The sequence below is a fragment of the Trichophyton rubrum genome, assembly GCF_000151425.1.
Source record: "Trichophyton rubrum CBS 118892 genomic scaffold supercont2.1, whole genome shotgun sequence".
Lineage (NCBI taxonomy): Eukaryota > Fungi > Ascomycota > Eurotiomycetes > Onygenales > Arthrodermataceae > Trichophyton > Trichophyton rubrum.
The window spans coordinates 189031-211456 of record NW_003456428.1 but is presented as its reverse complement, the minus strand read 5'-3'; the positions used below and the strand labels follow the sequence as shown (position 1 = coordinate 211456).

The 22426-nt window shown below is 48.0% G+C and overlaps 8 protein-coding genes across 9 annotated transcripts; 5 read left to right on the top strand and 3 right to left on the bottom strand.

Moving 5' to 3' along the window:
- Positions 1–840: 840 nt before the first annotated feature.
- On the top strand, positions 841–2147 carry TERG_00081 (uncharacterized protein; the record flags this gene model as incomplete). The annotated part of the gene is made up of 2 exons (XM_003238041.1): positions 841–1798; positions 1858–2147. The coding sequence occupies 2 exons, from the start codon at positions 841–843 to the stop codon at positions 2145–2147; spliced, it is 1248 nt and encodes a 415-aa protein (XP_003238089.1).
- Positions 2148–3854: 1707 nt separating this feature from the next.
- Positions 3855–5390, top strand: TERG_00080 (uncharacterized protein; the record flags this gene model as incomplete). The annotated part of the gene is made up of 1 exon (XM_047747546.1): positions 3855–5390. The coding sequence occupies one exon, from the start codon at positions 3855–3857 to the stop codon at positions 5388–5390; it is 1536 nt and encodes a 511-aa protein (XP_047603503.1).
- Positions 5391–6309: 919 nt separating this feature from the next.
- Positions 6310–7608, bottom strand: TERG_00079 (uncharacterized protein; the record flags this gene model as incomplete). The annotated part of the gene is made up of 1 exon (XM_003238039.2): positions 6310–7608. The coding sequence occupies one exon, from the start codon at positions 7606–7608 to the stop codon at positions 6310–6312; it is 1299 nt and encodes a 432-aa protein (XP_003238087.2).
- A 1703-nt stretch (positions 7609–9311) lies between these two features.
- TERG_00078 (nicotinate (nicotinamide) nucleotide adenylyltransferase) lies at positions 9312–11498 on the top strand. The gene is made up of 3 exons (XM_003238038.2): positions 9312–10017; positions 10099–10372; positions 10482–11498. The coding sequence occupies exons 1-3, from the start codon at positions 9710–9712 to the stop codon at positions 10761–10763; spliced, it is 864 nt and encodes a 287-aa protein (XP_003238086.1). The 5' UTR covers positions 9312–9709; the 3' UTR covers positions 10764–11498.
- Positions 11499–11693: 195 nt separating this feature from the next.
- On the top strand, positions 11694–13968 carry TERG_00077 (uncharacterized protein; the record flags this gene model as incomplete). The annotated part of the gene is made up of 2 exons (XM_003238037.1): positions 11694–13841; positions 13906–13968. The coding sequence occupies 2 exons, from the start codon at positions 11694–11696 to the stop codon at positions 13966–13968; spliced, it is 2211 nt and encodes a 736-aa protein (XP_003238085.1).
- A 552-nt stretch (positions 13969–14520) lies between these two features.
- Positions 14521–15943, bottom strand: TERG_00076 (uncharacterized protein; the record flags this gene model as incomplete). Of its 2 annotated transcripts, XM_003238036.1 has the most annotated exons (3): positions 14521–14868; positions 14949–15091; positions 15172–15943. In XM_003238036.1, 3 exons carry the CDS (start codon positions 15941–15943, stop codon positions 14521–14523), a joined length of 1263 nt encoding a protein of 420 aa, XP_003238084.1. The 2 variants fall into 2 exon arrangements, with proteins under 2 accessions (XP_003238084.1, XP_047604997.1); XM_047749034.1 differs by lacking the exon at positions 14521–14868 and having other exon boundaries at positions 14928–15091.
- Positions 15944–17924: 1981 nt separating this feature from the next.
- TERG_00075 (uncharacterized protein) lies at positions 17925–19809 on the top strand (the record flags this gene model as incomplete). The annotated part of the gene is made up of 3 exons (XM_003238035.2): positions 17925–18850; positions 18919–19514; positions 19574–19809. 3 exons carry the CDS (start codon positions 17925–17927, stop codon positions 19807–19809), a joined length of 1758 nt encoding a protein of 585 aa, XP_003238083.2.
- On the bottom strand, positions 19762–21586 carry TERG_00074 (biotin synthase). The gene is made up of 2 exons (XM_003238034.2): positions 21072–21586; positions 19762–20985 (listed from the first exon to the last, which is right to left on the bottom strand). Exons 1-2 carry the CDS (start codon positions 21324–21326, stop codon positions 20014–20016), a joined length of 1227 nt encoding a protein of 408 aa, XP_003238082.1. The 5' UTR covers positions 21327–21586; the 3' UTR covers positions 19762–20013.
- Positions 21587–22426: the final 840 nt, after the last annotated feature.

Here is a 22426-nt window from a genome sequence, read left to right as displayed (position 1 = left end):
TAATCAGGAAACTCTGGCGAAAGCAGATCCACAGCATGGGTGGGAGAACACCAGCTCAACTCGACAGAACGATACTCAACCTAATCAGGCCCCGTCAGCTCTATCGCCAGTGGTCCAAGTAGAGTCATCTCAACGTTCTGAATCGGAAGTTGAGGTGGAGGTTCCCGGCTCACAGGCTTTGGAGACGGAGATTGAGTCACGGAGGATAATAACATGCAGCCAACTTCTCACCGAGAGCTTGATGGAGAGCATACCTGGACCACCTGCCTGGGTTCCGGGGCCACATAGTAACGACCATAATGACCTTAACGACGACGGCACGGTGCCGCATGAAAGTTAGCTTTCATTTCCTTTCGATCCCAGACTAGATTGGCCATTTTTGGGCCTGTAGCCATGCTAGCAAGCCCCAGGGCAGCTCTGCGATCTCTGTGACTAATGCGCTCGCTGCGCCAGTTGCGCTGCTGTGACCTTCAGATCAGGTTGGCTGGAGTTCTCGCTCAATCTCTGTCCTTGGGCTAAGACACACTAAAGTGATGCATATGTGCATGTTTCATCCCCATATATTAATATCACTGGCGATATCACTGGTTCTTATATTTGTACATCAAGAGTAACTACGGAGTAACAAAAATAATAATAAACAAATACACCCAGTACTAACAAAAGGCTAAACTTAACTAGCTTAAGTCCAGGGGCAGCCACAACCGGCCATGTGATGAGAACCTCGATATCAACGACAGACCAAAATAACAACACAGCTTCGACCAACAGCGTCCTTCTCGCCGTTGACATTTCGCCTCGCTCTCCCTCACGTCAGTCACACATGGTCGTTCTCTAGCCATGGATGTAGCATACGACCACATCCAAGAGGAAAGTCTCGCCTCCTCCGGCAACCCCCATGATTCCGACAGCCCCGGCGAGCCATCTTCATCTTCCGGCCAGCGGCTGGACTTAACTAGCGAATTTCAAGACTCCCTTCGTCTGTTATCAGCCCAGCCCTGGGGTGCCCGCCTTGGTGGGCTATGGAGCAATGTCCGGAAGCAGTCAGAGACGTATTACGAGGGTGCTCGCCAGGAGTACAACGCAGCGAGTGAGGAAGCCATCAGGGGATTTACTGGGCTTAGAGCAAGCTTAATCGACCGAACGAGAGGCCTTTCGATTAGCGGACTAAGCGCAACTGATGAAACGGATCAAGCGGTTGGAGATAGAGAAGGGTCATCAACGGCAGACGATGCCGCAACCATAAAGCCAAGTGACAAGGCAGGTACTGGAAGCGATAGTGTGGACGCAGATGGCGAAGGATTTATTTCACGGTTCCGTTCAGAGGCTGCCAAACGACTAAAGGACCTCGAGAAGGCTGAGGATGCAGCAGACGAAGCTCTACTGAAGTTTGGCACAAATATTCGAAACTTCCTACGTGAGGCTGTCAGCATTGCCCCGCCGAGTTCTACAGACGAGAAAACGGATGGAAAGGTGCTTTTTGAGAGCAGAGACTCGGACGGCAAGAGGGTCATTCATACTACTCGTTTTGAGGCTCAGCTTCATGCCATACATTCTAGCCTACAAGGGTTCTCAGAAGACCCTGCTAGCAAGGAGTGGGATGCGTTCAAGGATAATTTCGAAGTTGACAAAAAGACAGAAAGCATTGCAGCAGATTTAGAAAAATACCCTGAACTTCGTAAGGCAATGGAGTCACTCGTCCCCGAGAAAGTCGAGTACGGCGACTTCTGGCGTCGATATTACTTTCTACGGCTTGTGATTGAGACAGAGGAGAAGCGACGAAAGGACTTGCTCAAGGGTAAGTCTATACTCTTTTACACCAACGCATCTTTAACAATATACTAACTAAAACCAAAGTATCTACGGACGAGGACGAAGAGGTCGCATGGGATGAAGATTCCGACTCAGATTCCCCTGCTACTCCACAAGCTGCATCCCCCTCTAAACCGTCTAGTAACACACCAAGCAATGAACATTTACAAGCCGAGGAGCCGCGCCGTTCGAATGACCTCCAATCTCAAGCTGGAAGTGATGCAAGCTACGATCTTGTCAGCGGTGCCACGAGCCATTCTGCTAACAGCCCAAAGGAGAATAAAACCGGCACACCAGCAAAGGACGACGATAGCGATGAGGAAGACTGGGAGTAACTGTACATTACAGTCTGCGCTTCGTCCTTGAGATTGGACTTTTTTTATTTCAGTTTTGGTTTTGGTGTTTGGCGCAGACGGTGTTCTGTCCTCTTGGAATTTCGACTATTCTTCATTGACTGCCTCCCTAACTAATTTGGCTAATTTTTTCCTCTCGATATCCTGGATTTCCTGCGTTTAGTGTATGTTGGATTGGTTGGTAAATGATATTCCTGGGTTGTTGTTCCCCTTACCCCCTGAGATTTCCGCAGTATTTCACCCAGGGCCGTTCTTGTGGGAGGTGGGAGAGGTTCGTATCTCTATCTTCCAAATTCCCCATTAAATATCCTGAGGGAGCGGCTCTTGTCAAAGGGGGAGCGGGGAGCCTCTCGTATTTATAAAGCCACACTGCTTCACATGATGATGACCCAGTAACATTGGATATAATTACTTTTTCCCTTTGATGGCAATCAAGCTAAATTTCTTCGACCACAATGCAGGAAGGAATGCTGCGAAAGACTCAATGTATTATCTCATTATTACCTGCCCATTGTCCGACCTTCATATATACGACGTGGAAAAGTCATAAATAACCATGAGCACTGCAGGTTTGGCCTTTAGGCCTAAGGCGCCTACAGAAACCGCCAAACCACCTGCTTCTGACCGTGAGATACTTGATACCCTTGTATGTCATGAAATGCCAATTTACTTAGGGATGAATACTATCTAGATGCAGCTATGTTGGCAGAATTACTGCCTCTCGGCAACGACCTTGAGACACAAGAGCAAACTCACAGCACTTGGACGATTCCAGACTGGACTAGCTTACAAAAGAAAGAGCTTGGTATTCCCTTTCAGTGTGGAAGTGGCTCCTGGTATGTTTGGAAATATTCTTATGAGTAGTTTTCTTGTTGAAGTCAATCACTATACTGATCGCCACAACCAGGCAAATTCTTCTCTACCCCCAAGGAAATGGTGTGGACAAAGTATCCATATATTTCCAGCGGTACATTGATGCTAGCTTACCCTCGAAAGATTGGCACGCCTGTGTTCAGTTTGCGCTAGTTCTGTGGGATCCAAAGAATTCCTCAAATTATGTTTCCCATGGTTGATTTCTACCCCAGAACTCGCCCCTGTTTGTCAGTCCGAACAGTCAGCTAATCTGCCTAAAAGCTGCTGCTCATAGATTCAACGGCGAAGAGCCCGATTGGGGATTCACTAAATTCTGTGAACGTAAAAAGCCATCCATATCTTTGGAACCCCCTGGATCTCCGTTCTCAGGTACAGAAGGTGTTAAAATAACTGCCTATGTCCGGGTAATCAAGGATCCAACGGGTTTATTGTGGCATAATCTTGTCAAGTATAACTATCTAGTATTCGTTTTCTCTTTTTTCTGTGGGTTGAATCTAATATTTACTAAATTAGGTATGATTCAAAAAGCGTAACTGGCCTGGTCGGGGTGAGTAACTTAGGAGCAACCGACTACCTGAGCTGCGTTGTTCAAAATTTGTATCACATCTCATTGTTTAGAAAGGTTGGAGCATTATATCAGCCTAATTCTACTAGATTTATCGGACTAACACCCAATAGATAATATACCAAGCGCCCACAGCTATACATGAGCCAACAGATAAAGCTTGGGCGCTGCAGCATGTCTTTTGCTTACTTCAGACAAAGTCATCCGCTATTTCGCCTGTCAAACTTACAGACTCCTTTGGTTGGAGAGCAATGCACCTCTGTGAACCGCAGGATGCACAGGAATTCTCAAGCATTTTATTATCATGTGTTGAGAAAAGGCTCGAGGTTGCCCCTTGCCGTGATATCTTCAAAAAACTTTTTACCATTAGGGGTATGACGAACTTATCTACTGTTAATGTTTCCTATAAATGGTCTAAGGAGGAGGTATTCACTCATGTCGAGCTTAATGTCCGTGGACACCGAACACTGGTGGATAGCTTCAAGGATTACACCTCTGCAGTCCTTTTCAAGGAATTTTACACCGGGGCCATATTTGAGACAAAAGATGTGATCAGACGCAACACATTTTCCCACCTTCCATGGGTTCTTACCATCTACCTCAACCGAGTGGAATTTGACATCAATGCTGGAGAAATGAAAAAGATTACGGATTACCACGAATTTCCAGAAGAAATCGATATGTCACCATATCTCTCCAACGAAGTTGATAAATCTCAGTCATGGGACTATATACTCTACGGTGTTGTGGTTCATGCAAGCGGCCCGTCTAACCCTCACTACTATACTTTTATCAGACCGAAGCCTGATGGACACTTCTATAAGTTCGATGATGACAGGGTCACGATGGCTACAATGAAGGAAGCTATGAATGACAATTTCGGAGTCATAAAAACCAATCAGGAACAACCACATCCAAAGGTCTTGGAGCCTTATTATAATGCAAAGAAATACCAGGAAAAAACAGCCACCATGTTGATTTACATACGGAAATCTGAAGCTAATCGTGTCTTAGCAGACGTACTACAAGATGAAATTCCTACTAGAATTTATTCTTCGCCGTCTTCATACGCACAAGAAGATCACTTGGGAGATTTCTACAGCTCCAAATTAACAAAGGAGGGCGCAGCGGCAATAAACACGCAAAGCAAGGAGCTTAAGGCTCATTTTACTGCTAATAGTGACATCAATGTTAGGCTCTTCTCTATTAGTGACTTCTACAAACACCATGGGCTCGATATTGTTCCCATATTACCAATCGATGATAAGTCAGCTAGTTCTCTATGTTACAGCCACCTTCAGGAAAACATGCTGGTGCAGGAACTTGTTAGCGCGGTAACTCAGGCGCTGAATATACCTGGAAAAGACATCAGAATTTGGCCAATGATAACTCGACAAAATGGAACCCTTCGACCAATTGGCCCTCCTCTGGACCCTGGGGTGACGATGGGAGATGTAAGGAAGACGCATTATCCCAGACTCCCACATGAATTCCAGCTCTGGGTTGAGAGTGATAGTTGTCGATATGGGGATAGAAATGGATCTGATTCATCCCTAGTGTTCCTCAAGTACTTTAATGTAACAAAACAGGCAATTACAGGGTTCTGCTCTGTTTACGTCAAGCCTGATGACAGGCCTGATGACCTGTCTCCTATGATCTGCAGGGCTATGGGGTGGGAGTCCAATACCCCTGTATCTTACTACGAGGTGTGTTTGGTCATAGATATATATTTTTCACATGCAGATGGGCTAATCCAGCAATATTATAGGAAATTAAACCCACTTTGATAAAGAAGATGGAAGGAAAAAAGACAATGAAACAATTAGAGATTGGCGACGGGGACATTATCTGCTTCCAGCGCGCGATGACTTCCACCGAGTACGTTATCACGGTCAAATATTTCTCCAAGCTATGCTCACTCTCCCAACTTGAATAGGTTATCCGAAAATATAAAATATGACAATGCCCATGACTTTTACTTCTCCGGATTAGTCAAATGATACACCGACTTGTATTGATATCTATTATGGCATCTTGGAATACGGTAGGGCACACTAGATTTTGTATGAGAGCCTCTACTTTGTGCCAGTCGGAGTGGCATGCAAACTAAGGTGAAGAATTTAAATTGGGCGTTCAAATTAAAAAGCAAATAAGGACTTCACCAGAGCTTGAATATTCACTGCTTCTTTTCTTTAAGGTTGCGGGAAGTGGGTCAATGCCAAGCTTTTTATAGCCTCCTTTTTGCTCTGCGCAACTATTTGCAATGTCAGTTTCCCCATAGTATTTGACTTTGATTGTATAACAAAAACATAATTATTCTTGAGCCTTAATCAGACACCTGTGGCGTGGCTCAAGAAGCTCCAAACCACAACGGTAACCTTCTCATATACTGGTCATTGCCAATCATGAGTACCTAATTTGTCTTTCATTATGAGCTACATGAACTAATACTGAGAATGCCCCTACTTGTCTTCATTTTTCAGCCATTTAAAAATACTATGACTAAAGCCCCCTGTTCGTGTGGTGATGCCAAAGGGCAATTCAACAATGATTGAGCGTAGGGAAATTATCATCTTGCCATCTATCAATATTATCTCGTGTAGGCAGATAACTAGCTGTAGAGTATAAAAAAAAAAAAGGCTAATATCATCTATTCACTTAAATAAATAGCCCTAGCATTTATTGTGTTCAAATATCCTTTACCAATCATTTTTTCGCTGGTTTGTTCGTAGGAACTTGCCATCTGAGACTGGACAGTTTTCTATCATTATTTTCGGTGTAATTCTCTTTAGGGGATGGTGATGCAGGGGTGAGGGGACGGGGAATGGTTGGAGACAATGCCAGTGACGATTCTTTCCGTCGCCTAACTTGTGGCGATTCCCGACATCTACCATCATGGTTGCTTCTTATTTGAGCAGGTATTTCTTCAAAACTTTCATCCGGATCTACAGGCTGCGGCTGGTATCTGGAGGGAGTACTTGCCACGGAACCATGCTCATTCTGATACTGATAGTCTTCTCCGCGAGGCTTCAGAGGACTTTCGTCATATGGGTCCCAACCGACTTTTCTTCGAGCTTCAGATCGGACACGCTGTCGATGTTGTTCGTCTCCACCTGCACCTGTGGCAGACGATTCTTCGAGGAAAAATGTGAGAAGTTCATCTGTGATGGAGAGATGGGATTGTTGCTGGAATTGTTGGAGGGAAGTAAGCCGTAGTAATGTTTCTAGCAGCGACAATGAGGTTCGAATATTATTGAATAGAGGGTTGGAGACTGTCGAAGAGGACATTGGTTGGTCTGGATATGGGGGTACTGCAACTTGACTTGAGGGTGACTTATGTTTATTGGGGATACTCAGCTTTGCTAAGTTTTCGGAAAGTTCATCTTCTTCTGTGATTGTAGCAGAAGCTGCCTCTGGCTCGTCTTCCTCATTGTCATCGTCGTCAGATTCAGGTTCCTCTTGGTGGACCTCGAGAGCTATCCACTCCAGATCAAGGCTTGGGGGAAACTGCCAATGTTCAGGGATGTCATTTTGGTATCGTACAGGATCAGAGGGTTTATGCATACCCTGTGATGCCATAAGTTGCGCGTCGATCTGTGCTTGTTCGTCGTCATACGGCTCCTGTTCAGGATAGTGGCCATCCTCAGAGTCAAAGTATCCAGTAAGGTCTTCTCTTTCAATCATTCCTCGTGGAGGTATCGCATTTATATCTCTCTTCAGAAGAAGCACAGGATTATTGGCTTCACCCTCTGTCCCAATGTTTAAGATCTTTCCTGTGTCTGCGTAGAAGATCTTGGATATCTGGTGTACAGGGATAACATCCCTGATGCCGGCTTGGGCCACACCTTCAAAGGATCCTGGCTTGGGCTCATCATCTTCGAATGAATGAACCCTTCCATCATCAAGGTCTTCAATGATAAGTATCTGGTAAGCAAATTCGTCCGCTCTAGCCTCGCTTCGAAGGTTGCATCGATCTCCGTATTGATCTGCAAGAACCACATCCATAGGCACACGGCATAGCTTCACTCTAGCCTTGTGTATAACCTCTTTCCATGTAGTTTCTCGGATACCCTCTTCATCTGTGGGTCGAACGTGACTTGCAAAAAGAAGATATATGGATAGCGTGAAGGTGGGACCAACTTGCACCGAACGGTTTGGCGTTAAAGAGAACTGAGTGTCGCCAGCCGTTAAAAACGTACTAGCCTGTAGTAACCGAGATGGTGAGACGGTAGAAGGTAATGTAGTTGATAGCCTTGCCCCTGAAGTGGTGATGGCTAGGTTGATGAGCGGTACTGCATCCTCAATGCGATCTAGAAGCGTCCTTATCTCTTTTATGACAGAATTTATCTCAGCATCAAGTTGTACCCGACGCTTGGCAGAAGCCCCTTTCCCATGAGCTTCTTCGTTACCAACGACCCGTGCTAATCTCTGTCCTATATTCTGAATGTCTAATCTTAAGGTTTTTGTAAGATTGACGGCGGATTCAAGAGACGTGTTTCCTCTTGCAGCACTGTAGTCACGCTCACATTAGGGCTGGACAAGCATTATAAGCGGCGGTTGTGCAAACCTACATGAGTTCAATCATATCAATAGCAGGAGATATAATCTAGTAAAGTCAACAGAACCGTTTTCTTGCAAAGGGGGCAGCGTACTTACTTGTATCTTGCTTTGCAGACGAATTTGGAGAGACCGTAATTCCTCTCGCTCGGCTCCATCGACTTTCTACCTCTACCTGTTAGTAATACGCAAACTTGAGAGGATAGAGTATGCTGAAGCAAACAGGTAGCTCACCTTGAGGAGCTTTGAAGATTGACGTATCGCATATGTGGCAGTTATGGCGATACCAGATCTGCTTTATATCAGCATTCTCCCTTGCCTTCCTTTTCTTATATGAATTATCTAGGCTAATAATACCTGATAGCATAGTTCATAGCCTGCTGGGTGACCTGTGGGTGAAAGGGTCAGTGGACTGTAAGACTGTCTTCCGCCGGGAGGAATAATAGTATATTCTAACATAGCTGGATCACCTACTTTCGAAAGAAGAAGATCCATGGCTGCAAATACCCCAGATATCTACCATTTATCGTAGGAAATATCAGGTTTCCCAAGGCTTTATCTTTTTGTAGTCCACGCGCTGCCCAGACGGAGCTCCCCTGACACCGCTCCAAACGTCACAGCCGAGTATTGTAGGTATCTATAACAAGTTCTAGCCCACTAAAGGCAACTTTCATGCATGAGATAACTAGCTGGGGTATGTCGTTCCTATCAAACCCACCCCTAGTTATCTGGAGGGGCGAACAAGCCGTATAACGAGCTAGTTATATGAGGTAAAGCGAATGACCATGACCGCCTCCGAGCTTCTGCCCGGCCTGACAGCTCACTCCTGGCAACTTTCCAACATCACCTTCGGCTCGTCTACTAGTCTTCTTTGTCCTTGTCTTCCTTTCCCTCTTCTTCGTCTCGTATTCTTACTTTTTTATATATAAGAATAGAAAGAAAGGAGAGGAAAAAAAAAAAAAAAAGTCAACACGCTGACTCGGCCACTAGTTAGACAAGCACTGGAACTAGTCCCAAAGCGGCAATTTCAGACCTCATGCCGGCCTCGGCGGCAAAAAGAGCCCGCGACATTTCTTGCCGGCGCTTTAACCGGCACCAAAACGTCGACTCGAGACGAACAAACAAGGAAGTCCAGGAGTTTTCTTTCGCTATCGTCTTCTTCTTCTTCTTCTTTTTCTTGGTCTAGCATCTCAACATCGGCCAGTGCTATGCATCGTGGACGAGAAAAGCAGGCCCTACTCGAAATCTACACAGGAACAAAGCTGTGAACGGTTCCGCATTGCTTTCAAATTCGCTAGTTAACCAACGCCTGCCAGAGCTTGTTTAACAAGGTAAACTCGTCACAGGCCTGGAGCAACTCCCCGCTTTTTCCCACCAGGCAGCCCATCTCCCTCTGCAGTTCCATCGACCGTCCGTCTCGCAGCCATTAGGACGCTGAAACAGCTTTGAGAATAACGCACTGCCTGGCTGTGCCTCCTCCTTATCACTCCGGCTCATCCGTTAGCTAACTTGGTGGGCGCCGTGGAAGTGCCTGCTGCTTGTCTTCCCAATGGCCGGCAACAGCGGGGAGTTACAGCAAGCCGTTGACGGCATAGACGGTGCCATGGCGAGTTCGGCACAAGAGTCCTACTCGTTTCCTAACGACAGACTAAAGAAGGTCATGGATGATCCGTCAAAGACTCCCTTGCTACTCGTTGCCTGTGGCTCATTTTCGCCCATTACCTATTTGCATCTACGTATGTTCGAGATGGCGGCAGACTTTGTCAAATTCAGCACCAAGTTCGAGCTCATCGGAGGCTATCTGTCTCCTGTATCAGACGCATACAGGAAGGCTGGTCTTGCCTCTGCATCACACAGGTTAGTTTTTCCGTCATCTGCTGAGTTTGACCGGCGTCCGAATTTCAGAGATTAATACGTGAAATGTTTTCGTGTTTATAGGATAAACATGTGCCGATTGGCCGTGGACAAAACCTCAGACTGGTTGATGGTCGATCCCTGGGAAGCTATGCAGAAAGAATACAGCCCAACCGCAAAGGTTTTAGACCATGTTGATAAGATCATCAATCATGACTATGGCGGTATAGACATCGGAGATGGCACGAAGAGACCAGTGAGGATAGCGCTACTTGCAGGAGCTGATCTGATCCATACCATGTCGACACCAGGAGTTTGGAGTGAGCAAGATTTGGATCACATTCTTGGGAAATACGGGGTAGGTTTTGTTCTTTTTTTTTTTTTTTTTTTTTTTTTTTTTTATTATCCATTATCCTTCCTTAGGATCTTAATTAACTCATGAAACTAACTGGGCGACTCTAATACAGACATTTATTGTCGAACGTAGCGGTACCGATATCGATGAAGCCATTGCTGGCCTGCAGCCATGGAAAGAAAACATTTATGTCATTCAACAACTCATTCAAAATGATGTTAGCAGCACCAAGATCAGACTATTCCTTCGACGAGAGATGAGTGTTCGCTATCTAATTCCGCGCCCTGTGATCGACTACATTGAAAAGCACCATCTCTACGAAGACGAGGGTAATAGCGCTTCATGCTCAAATATCCAGGAGAAAGGGAAAGGGAAGAGTACCCCAGCCAGCTAGAGTTGTTTTCTTTGCTTCTCTTCGCTTAAAATGCAAGCTCGGGCTATGAAGGCTCCTGAGCTTCGTGCTTTGACCATTTTATCAGTTAGACTGCTGTATCAATCTGGGAATTCTGCCACAAGGCATTTGTGGTCGTTGGATAAAGGCTTCCTTACTACTTTAGAAGTGATTTGATACCCGTTGCGGTAGATTGGGTTGCCCCTTACCTTCATACTGTTCAATTTCCTTTCATTGCCTTAACAACCAGGTGCTTCTACAACACTCGCAACAACTATTGACCGATATATATTTAGGCTGCTGCCTCAAACTCATCCACGGAAAACAAGGGGAAAAGAATGGCACTCTTGGTATGGAAGTCGTTCTGACCCACAGCCACTTGTTTGAGCGGTTGGTGGCCTGGATGAACCGCCCTGACAGGCTTGACGAGATGGAGATGAATAGTAACGGGCCTCCTCTTTCATCCTCAGGGAGTCGCCGACCCATCGCGTGGTCTCATGTTGGTCTTCTGGGGAGTGATTGTTTTGCTCCATATACTACTGCAACGGTCTAGCTAGAATACCGTTCCTGCCAAAGAATTTTGTACTACCGAGCAAGTACTTGCACTTCAGCTCTGTGTTTTAGTAGCTAATGGATTTCTCTTCAACTTCATTACGCCATTCAATAATGTTTTCTCTCTGCGCTGCCTAACGTTCATTATCGGCTTTCGTCTGCTTTCGGAGTCACAACTGAGGGCTGAGGCGGGTCAGGTCACGGGACCACCGCCGTCGGGCCCCGTCTATCAAAAGATCTTCCGCATTTTCAACATCCCACTTACGACCACCAGCCTCAAACACACGAGCAGCGTTTTCACGCCTACAGACCATCGGATAGCTAGATTCATCCTCTCTGAGCCTCATATCCATATCCCCGATAACGCCTCCGGTCACCAATATGTCTGCCCTCGACTCGTGGGAAGACGACCCCGCCGCCCAGGATGAGAATTTGTCCAAGGAAGCGCAGCAGAGCCTGAACCTCAACCAGGCGCCACAAGCACAGCAACAGCAACAGCAGAGCTTCCGCCCCCAGGTGGCCTCATTCCAGCCTGGCGCTGCTACATTCCAGCCCGGAGCTGCTTCATTCGTCCCCGGCCAGCAGTTCCCACAGTACGGTGGCTACCAGCAACAAGCACAATACTATCCGTATGCTGGCGGATATGGGGGTTATCCTCAACAACAGTATCCTCAATACAACCAGCATTACACGCAGCCAGGGGGCTACCAGGGAGGCTACCAGAGTGGGCAGCATGCTGGTTACAACCAGGGCTTCAACCAATATCAGCAGCAAGCCCCTCCCCCACAACAGGAACAGTGGCAGCCACCATCGACCGCTGAGAAATCCAATCCTGCTCCCGCTGATGCCACCACTGATGCCACCACTGATACTGCCGCGGCCGCGGCTACCCCTAAACCGACCCCATCAGAGCCTTCGAAGCCATCGCCAGCATCCCAGCCACCCAAAGCTAAAGTGTTGACGATCGGCGGGGATATTCCAAAGTCCAAGGCGCCTGCAGCCAGCGCAACATCTACTACGGAAGCACAAAAATCCACTGGGCCTGCAGCCGCAGCCGCAGGAGCAAAGGTCACTGCTACAAAAGCTATCGAAAAGACGGAGAAGAAAGGTGCTTCTTCGCCAACTCCATCATCTGGTCGATCATCTCCCGGTCGCGCCGCTGACAGCAAGACCGCAAACCGTGATGCCGATATTGTTGCAAAGGAACAAGCAGCGGATGTTGATGAAGCTACCCTCAAGGAAATTTACGGAGAAAAACGAGAGCACGTTAACCTTGTTTTCATCGGCCATGTTGATGCTGGAAAGTCGACATTAGGTGGAAGTATCCTATACTGCACAGGGATGGTTGACGAACGAACAATGGAAAAGTACAAGAAAGAAGCCAAGGACGCTGGACGTGAGACCTGGTATCTTTCGTGGGCCCTTGATTTGACCAACGAGGAGCGATCGAAGGGTAAGACCGTAGAAGTAGGCCGAGCCTTCTTCAAGACGAGTGGAGACACACCTGACGGACCTATGACACGACACTATACTATCCTAGATGCCCCTGGACACAAGTCGTTTGTTCCTAACATGATTGGAGGTGCTTCCCAGGCTGATGTTGGAGTTTTGGTCATTTCTGCTCGAAAGGGTGAATACGAAACTGGTTTCGAGAGAGGTGGCCAGACCAGAGAGCATGCATTGTTGGCCAGAAACTCCGGCGTGAAGAAACTGATCATCGCAGTTAACAAGATGGACGACCCAACTGTCGAATGGAGTAAAGCTCGATATGATGAATGTACGACGAAGATTGGCAAGTATGTCGAAGCTTTGGGTTACAAGAAGTCAGACCTCCATTTCATGCCCATCTCCGCTCAGAAAACCATTGGTATCGATAAGCCAGTTCCCAAGGATATTGCTCCATGGTACGATGGCCCCGGATTACTTCCATACCTTCACAACATGAAGATGCCTGAACGAAAGATCAACGCGCCTTTCATGATGCCGATTAGCGCCAAGTACAAGGATATGGGAACCGTTATTGAAGGCAGAATTGAATCTGGTGTTCTTAAAAAAGGGTCTACCTGCATCCTTATGCCCAACAGAACCGAAATTACCGTCACAGCGCTCTACGGTGAAACTGAGGATGAAATCCAAACCGCCACATGCGGTGACCAGATTCGAGCCCGTCTTAGAGGTGTGGAGGAGGAAGATATTCTCCCAGGTTTTGTCATGTGCTCGCCCAAACGACCCGTACATTGTGTAACGGCTTTTGAAGCAAAGATCCGTATTCTTGATTTGAAGAGCATCCTAACGGCTGGATTTAATTGTGTGATGCATGTTCATTCCGCTATTGAAGAAGTCACTTTTGCCGAACTTCTACACAAAGTGCAAAAGGAAACTGGACGCAAGAGCAAAAAACCACCTGCTTTTGCTAGCAAGGGTCAAACCATTATTGCTCGGTTAGAGATTGCTAGTGGTGGAAGTGCTGTTTGTGTGGAGAAGTTTGAAGACTACAATCAGCTTGGACGCTTTACCCTACGTGATCAGGTTCGTTTCTCCAAAAATCTCTTCGCATGGTTTCAAATGGTGCTGTCAGCTAACGTTGAAGTAGGGTCAAACCATTGCCATTGGGATGATCACCAAGTTGATCACCGATCCCACCACCACTGCTTAAATAAATCAACTAACATCACCCAAAAAAGGGGGCTCCATTTGGTTAAATACATCTACCGATGGAATCTATGATTGATTCTTCACATCTCTTTAAATTTCTTTTCTTAAGGGACTGGGGCATAAAAAAAGGTTGGGAAGGGGTAACCAATGCTGCTTTGTACTCAACTTTGTCACCTCTCACGTCTAGCGAATTACACGGAAAATGCTATTAGAGAATAGTTATTACCACTATAGTGTACTTACGGATCCCAGTGTGCCTTATATATCTATCTACCCTACCGGGATAAGAAGCCAAGTGGGCTCCTTCGTATAACATACATATATCCGCACCCAGGCTGCATTAGCTCCATGTCGAATGAAGCTTCCAAAAAATGAGAAATTTCTTTATTATACCATCATCAATTCGCTGTGCATCATGATAGAGCTGTACCAAATAGAAACTTAGAAAGGCTGGTATAGGAATCCCCTGCCCCAAATACTTATGTCTAACACTTATGCTTGTATTACTAGAGGTACTTAGGTAGTATTTATTCATTTCTTAGCTACGCTACTACTATAGCTTTGCAGCCTCCAGCCTATTCTCAGTAGCATGGTTGGATTTTTCCTTTACCCATTTCTCAATTACTCCGGAAAGTAATAGTACCTGTTCCATATCGTTTCCAGAATGTAAACAGACTCGTACTCTCTCGGTCCCCACTTGCACCGTGGGCGGCATGATTGCTCGAACCATCAGGCCTGCGTCCTGGCATGCTTTGGATAGTTCGCGGGGGTACTTGGTTTGGAGGGAGAAGATAGGCGACGTAGGAGAGTGCTTTGCTTCAAGTATGGAGGTATCCGATAGGGAAACTTGCATGAGCTTCTCACGGAAGAGCTGGATGAGGTCCTGAAGATGGAGTTGCAGCTAAAACAAACGGGAAGGGGTTAGAATTTGAAGCCAGATAAAGGGATCGACTAGGAAGGTCAGATAAAATATATATTTACCTTTCGTGTTTGCCCTTCTTCCATCAGTTCATATGCTGTGCGAACTGCGGCGAGGGAGGGCATGCCCAAGGCGCTGGTGAAGATGAGAGGTCTGGCATAGTTGATTAGATATTCTCTAACAAGCGGGGAGCAAAGAATGATAGCTGTGGTAATCGGGGTTGTCAGCTGTGTCTGTTCGCCGGAATTTTCGCACAAGCCTAAGATTTAAGGTATGAGAGAGTACCTCCATTGCTAGCCAGCGCCTTGCCGAACGTGTGCAGTCTGATAAGAACACGATCTTCCACGCCTAGCTGTTGCACAACACCTGCGCCATGCGTGCCAAATACTCCGGTTGCATGAGCTTCGTCCACGATAACGTGCCCGTTCCCGTGCGGGAGCTTCCTCTCTAGTATGTCCAGAACCTCCCGTATTGGCGCAAAATCCCCGTCCATGCTATATATCGACTCCAGAGCGACAAACACATTCCGTTGGCCGGCCAGCAGCAGAGGGTCATCGAGAAGGAGTGCTTCGAGCACCCGTTCAAAATCCTCGATCGAATTGTGAATGAAGGGAGCCAGTTTCCTAGCTCGAGAGAGTCGCATGCCGTCATGCACACTAGCATGAATCAGCTCGTCGTAGATGACCACATCTCCTGGCTGGGGAATGCATGCAAACACCCCTGAATTGGCATCGAAGCCTGAGTTGAAAATTAGGCCGCAGGGCGCATTGTGAAAGCTGGCAATCTGCTGTTCGAGCTGCTCTGCATAAAGGGAATTGCCATCCAGCAGCCGCGAACCGGTGCTTGCGAGAGGGAGCGAGCTCGAAGCTCTGGCGAGGTTGCTTAGGAACCGGCTTCGAAAGGTCGGGTTGGTTGAGAGAGAGAGAAAGTCGTTGGAAGAAAAGTCAACGGCGCCGGTTGGTACAATCTTGAGTGAACGAAGGGTTCCCCTTGATTCCCGTCTCTCGAGAGCTTCTCTCAGCGATCGCTGCAAGTTGCTTCCTGGCGGGCTTAGCATCGTCTTGTGCTCTCTTGATCTCTCTATCTTTTTCGCATTGGCGCCTCTCTCTCGCTCTCTCCCACAACGGCGAGACCTGTCCACGGTACCTGCAATGGGCTTGATTAAATATATCCAATGCACGCAAACAACCCTGCCTGGGTTTTGTTTTTTTATTTAGTTCGATGCTCCTTTCTTTTTCTCGTCCCTTCGACTTGGCTGTGGACCTGAGATATAAAAATTACGTCTCGAAACCAGAAGAGTAAACCTTCGAGGGAAACCGGCACCTTCATGAACAAACAACGTTCATTCTTTGCTTTTTCCGTTTCTTTTGCTGTCCCTCTTTTTCTTCATCCATGCGTCTTTTCCATGCCGGCTCCCATTCGTCCTAGGGCCCTATCTGTCGTGCTCTGTCTTTGCTTTTTCCCTTCTGCCTGCCGGCCCGGGGGAGGGACGTCATCTCCGCAATAAATAATAATGAGCCAGCGCAAGGCTCTATCCCCTGTACCAGCCAAGTTAGTTCCAGCTTTTGTTAAGAGAAGAGAGAGAGAGAGAGAGAGAAAAAGGAAAGAAAACAGACTAGAGCCAGAATAATACATGCGTAAATATCGGCTGTCAAGGGCCGCACAGTAACTCAAATCTGTTGGGCCGCAGAAGAAGGCAGACGAAGCCCGCCCCGGAGACAGGCCCGCCTTTAGCTGTTATCTTGAAGCCGAGGATGAGTGTTTGGAGCCGGGAAAAAGGTCCCGCTGGGTGGAGGGAAAGGAAGAGAACGCTGCCAGGAGTGATGCCTGGCCGGAGGACGTGTGCTTGAGATCTCTGGAGGTTCCTTTCTTTCTTTTTTTTTTTCTTCCTAGTGGGCTTTTTGTTGTCTCAGGGATCCCGCTGGAGTGAGGACTTAAAACAGCTACAGGGAGCGTGATACCTGCAGTGCAGCGCAAAGTGCGGGAGGGTGTCAGGTCAGTCCAAGCAAGCCAGCCAGACGGAGGATGGATGTCAAGGCCTAAGTAACTAGGTGCTGCTCTTCTTCTCCTTGTTGCGTTGGCCGTCGCCGCTGTCTGCTGCTGCTGCTGCGGTTGTTTTGCGGGCTGCGTCGAGAGTCGCGATAGTTAACGGGCGATGCTGTCGTCCTCGATGGTGGCCGCAGGGCTCTGGCGGTCGTCCCGCGCATACCAGGTGTACGCCGCAAACACTGACATCGGCAAGACGGTGGTGTCGGCGGTGCTCTTCAATGCGATTCCTGCGTACCGGCCGTGGGCGAGCAGTAAGCTTCGGTTCCTGAAGCCAGTCAGCGCTGGGCCGGCCGCAGAGGCTGATGACAGGTACGGCGTAACGCTCGCCAGCGCGACGTACCACAACATGCATAGACATTGCAGGCGCTGACGGTTGGACAGACACATATCTCGATTTACCAAGGGGGTCACGACCGCGTGTCTGTACGGGTACGACCGTCCCGTGAGCCCGCATCTCGCGGCCAGAGATCTCAAGGTGAGAAAGCACGGCAAGGGAGACGGCGAGGGCAGGATAGAGAGAGAGAGAGGAGGGGGGTCTGTCTAGATGTATAGAAAGAAATGCTGGCTGACCGTGGATGTAGATACCGCATAACGATGAGCTGCTGGAGAGCATCAAGTCCACCCTCAACTACTGGGACCAGGATGGACCGAGTTTTGCACTGGTAGAGTCGGCTGGCGGCGTCTTGAGCCCTGGGCCGAGCGGCCTGGTGCAGGCAGACCTCTACCGTCCCTTACGGTTGCCGGTGATTCTCATTGCAGATCACAGGCTTGGAGGCATTTCCGCATCTATATCAGCCTACGAGTCATTGTGTATCCGCGGGTACGACGTTGAAGGCATTATCCTCTTCCAGGACCAGTACTATCAAAACCACGAGTACTTGAAGGATTTCTTCAGCCAGAAGAACGTCAAGGTCTTCTCGCTACCTCCTCCTCCTCCTCGGAAGGGGAAACTAGATAACGAGACTGCTCGTTTGAGGGACGAGGAAGCCATGGCTTCGTTCTACGAGAAAACCGCCAGGCACGATGAGGTGTTTGGCCTGATTGACGAGCTCTCTAGCAAGCATACTGAACGCTTAAATCGGCTCGATTCAATGCCAGCAAAGGCCAAGGAGGTCATCTGGTACCCGTTCACCCAACACAACGGAATGACACCAAAGGACATAAGCGTCATTGATTCTGCATATGGTGATTGCTTCCAAACCCTAGCTCGTCCGGAGAGCAGCAATTGTGAACATGTACTGCGACCAACGTTTGACGGATCCGCGTCATGGTGGACCCAGGGCCTGGGGCATGGTAACCCGGAATTGGCTCTTACTTCTGCCTATGCGGCGGGTAGATATGGGCATGTCATGTTTGCAGGAACCATCCACGAACCAGCTCTCTCCCTGTCTGAACAATTGCTGAAAACCTCGGGTAACCCTCGTCTACAGAAAGTCTTCTTCACGGACAACGGTAGCACGGGTATGGAAGTTGCTCTTAAAATGGGGTTACGAGTGTCTTGCACTAGATACGGCTGGGACGCAAGCAAGGAAGACATTGGAATAGTCGGTCTGAAGGGTAGTTACCACGGTGATACCATCGGAGTGATGGACTGTTCAGAGCCTTCCACATATAATAAAAAGGTGGAATGGTATAGGGGCCGTGGCTATTGGTTTGATTTCCCAATGGTACAGATGACAGACGGTGTTTGGAAAGTTTCTGTTCCACAAGGGCTGAAGAAAGAGCTTGGAGACGATGTATCATTTCGAAACATCTCTTCTGTATTTGATTTGAACGCTCGCAAGGAGTCCAGCATTGCCGGACGATATAGAAATTATATCAAAAAGACACTAGAGAACGTTGTTCAAAGCGGTCAGAAACTCGGTGCACTCATCATCGAACCTATCATTCTCGGCGCAGGAGGGATGTTGTTCTGGTATGTCTTTTTTTAACACCCGCTATTGAAACTCCTGTTTCACTGCATAGACTGACGGCATGATATAGCGACCCCTTATTTCAACAATCACTTGTCCAAGTAGTACGAGAAAATCCTCAGATATTCAGCCGGTGTCACCAGCAGCCTCCTGCCTCACCCGACTCATGGTCCGGCTTGCCCGTTATCTTTGATGAAGTCTTCACTGGCTTGTACCGTCTTGGCCGCCGGACCGCTGCATCATTTTTGGACGTTGATCCAGACGTTTCGGTGCATGCAAAGCTACTAACTGGCGGCTTGATGCCCCTCTGCACAACTCTAGCCAGCAATGAAATCTTCGAGACCTTTGATAGCCCACACAAGTCTGATGCACTGCTACATGGCCACAGTTACACAGCTAACCCTGTTGGTTGCTCGGTTGCAATGAAATCTCTTCGGAAAATGGAGAACATGGAGAATACCGGATATTGGGATGAATTTGTGCAAGATTGGAAGCGAACTATTACAACACCAGCCGGCAACAATGCAAGGACCCTCACCCGGCCCCAGGTATGGAGCTGTTGGCCACAGGCCCTTGTCTCAGATTTATCTTATGCAGATGGCGTTGAGAGCGTATTTGCAATTGGATCTGTCTTGAGTATTACACTCCGAGATCAGCATGGCGGAGGTAAGTCCAACCCTATTCTACTAAATATAAAGGAAAATGTTAGCTGACTTTTTTATCAGGATACACATCCAATGCCGCAAGTGGTCTGCAAAAGAAATTGACGGCTGGTGAAGAGTCATTTAGCATCCATTCCCGAGTTCTGGGAAATGTACTCTACCTTATGGCCAGCGTCACCTCAACGCGAGAGGTGCTGTCAAAGGTAGAGACTTTGTTGCGGAAATCTCTGGTCGAAGAGAATAGAGAATGCGGCGTTCAGGAGGAGGTTACTGTTCGATATGCGACCCTAAGATGTTGAAAAATTAAAAAAATGGATGAATAGGATAAAAGTACATAGCCTTTCCCTGGATGGTATGAAAAAGGGCGGTTTCTATAAATGTATAGATGTAGCCTACGGGCACGAAAATGATGATATATTTTGGTCATGAATATACAAATCAATGGTTGGGCACAAGTGAAATGTAAAATAATAACAGCCCAAGTGGGCAATATGGAAAGGAGTCTATGAAGCTGGGGCTGCAGCAGGCTGGGCCGGTTCGACGACAACGTCGCTAACTGAAGAAGATTGCTTTTCCGCAATTCCCTTGTATTCTCCACGCTCAAAGCTCTTCATAGGATAGTATCCCCATTTGTCGAACATCTTCTTATCCTCATCCCAGCCGGTGCAGTCGGTTGTAAGCATTCGCTCACCGGTGAAGATAGCATTTGCGCCAGACATGAAGCAAGTAACTTGCTGCTCCTCTGTCAAGGAGATACGGCCAGCTGCTAGACGAACGATAGTGGCAGGAAGGACAATTCTAGCCGTAGCAACTGTTCGCAGCAGCTTGTCAAATTCAATCATCTTCCTGTTGCCTAGAGGAGTGCCCTTGATAGGTACCAGGGCATTGACAGGGAAAGATTCTGGATGAGCAGGCAGGGTAGCAACAGTGTGAATCAACCCCACACGGTCTGAGTCTTCCTCACCAAGGCCAAGAATACCGCCAGAGCAGACATTGATTCCAGCATCGCGGACGTGGCCAAGAGTCTGAATACGCTCATCGTAAGACCGGGTAGTGATGATGGAAGGGTAGAATTCTCTTGATGTATCGACATTGTGGTTATAGGCAGTCAGGCCGGCCTCCTTCAGCTCCTTTGCCTGTTCACCATCAATCATGCCGAGTGTAACACAGACCTCCATGCCCATCTCGCGCACACCGCTGACCATTGCCTTGATATTCTTCAGGTTGGACTTTCGACCGCGCATATCACGCCATGCAGCACCCATGCAAAATCTGGTGCTCCCGTTCTCCTTGGCGATGCGAGCAGCCTCCAGGACAGAGTCTACACTGCTTAGTTTTGTTGCCTTAAGGCCGGTATCGTATCTTGACGATTGAGAGCAATATGAGCAGTCCTCACTACATCCACCGGTCTTAATATTCATCAACGTGCACATCTGGATAGCCGCAGGGTCATGGAAGTTACGGTGGACAGCGGCCTATATTAATACACAAGTAGGAAGGTTAACCATACTATCCTGTGTGTCGTCTCAGCTCTTCCTAGTTACTGAAATGGGTGACGTACAGCAGCAAAAGTCAGCTGGTTAAGGGGAGTCTGGTATATCTGAGTGATCTCCTCGCGGGTCCAGGATGTACGGGGCGCGCTGGCCGCAATCGCATCCTGCAGTGCTGCCGGCAGCGAGCTCGTGGGAGATGGTGCGACTGCGGCTGGAGAAGAAGCAGAAGCCGCCGGCTTGGGGATGCTGCTCTGCACCGTTCCATAGGGTCTGACAAAGGCCAGCTGCCTCGAGAGGCTTCTGGGGAGAGATCGAACAGCCATTGCGACACTAGGTGTCTGTCCTCCTCGCAGCCTGCTGGCGTCGAAAGGGAAGATCGATGTTTGTCGATGCAGATGCGCCGGTGAGCTTGCTGTTCGTTCGATGGAGTTGGAGATGGCTGGAAGTCGGCGGGAAACAAATCAGGACAAACGCAAAGGTAAGCAGACCACGTGAGCCGAGTCTTTTTCGACGTCCTCCTTCGTTTCTTCTTCTTCCTCTCCTCCCTCGTCGTCCCGCAAGTCAACGGGATAAGCAGCAAATCGAGGCGTCTGCGTGCAAGATCCTAGCGGCCCCGGCTGATAGCTAGTCCTCCAGTCGAGTGGAGAGGAACAGAGATAATAATGGACGTATGAACAGGGCGAGAGGATTCGGGCCATTTAAAACTATGGCCCAACAGTTTTGTGCCTTTTAATGGAGGGGCATCGATCCCCTGGCTGCCTCGCCTGTGAGTTCCAGGGATTTATTCGTCAGCCAGTTGGCTACAAAGGCTGGCCTGAATAGACTCATACACGAGGGCCACTGACAGCCCTAGCTCGAAGCTGGCTACACGCAGCGAGTATCAAGAGACGCTTATAAGCAACTCGGCGTCCCCTCGGATGCTGGCAAAAAAAAACTGACTGCAGAAGAATCTGCTCGTTCACCTTCAGTTCATCCCTTACCCCACGGCGGGTCATGGACATGGCATCTCCTGGACAAGGTCCTGGCTGGACATTCAGACTTTTAATTGCTTTTTCTTTGCGTGATTTGCGAGCGGCGCTTTGTTCGTGTTGGCCCTGCCGGACAGACTCCGTGGAGAGAGCCAGCATTGTCAGAGGCGCTGCCGACTATCCGTAACCGAAGGTAAACAAATATTTGGCTCGCAGAGAGCATACCGTTTCATTCTAAGGACTTGGGACACTCTACTGCATACGGAGTACTTTGGAATTGGTTCGATGTATCCGTATAAGCAGAGTTGACTTGCCCGTATATCAGAAAAAGGTAATCTATAGATGTTACACGCCCAGTTACAAGGATAGGGCGTTTTTCTATTGACACTTATCAATCTGAATGATCATTCAGCTTCTTCAATCGACACCGTTGGCTTAGGGGAACAAAGAACCGT

Excerpts from the sequence above, each read along its gene's own strand:
- TERG_00078 (XM_003238038.2), top strand. The coding sequence starts at position 9,710 with ATGGCCGGCAACAGCGGGGAGTTACAGCAAGCCGTTGACGGCATAGAC. Across the intron at positions 10,018-10,098 it reads CTTGCCTCTGCATCACACAG|GATAAACATGTGCCGATTGG; the intron begins GTTAGTTTTTCC and ends TCGTGTTTATAG. Across the intron at positions 10,373-10,481 it reads ACATTCTTGGGAAATACGGG|ACATTTATTGTCGAACGTAG; the intron begins GTAGGTTTTGTT and ends ACTCTAATACAG.
- TERG_00074 (XM_003238034.2), bottom strand. The coding sequence starts at position 21,326 with ATGGCTGTTCGATCTCTCCCCAGAAGCCTCTCGAGGCAGCTGGCCTTT. Across the intron at positions 20,986-21,071 it reads ACCAGCTGACTTTTGCTGCT|GCCGCTGTCCACCGTAACTT; the intron begins GTACGTCACCCA and ends GTATTAATATAG.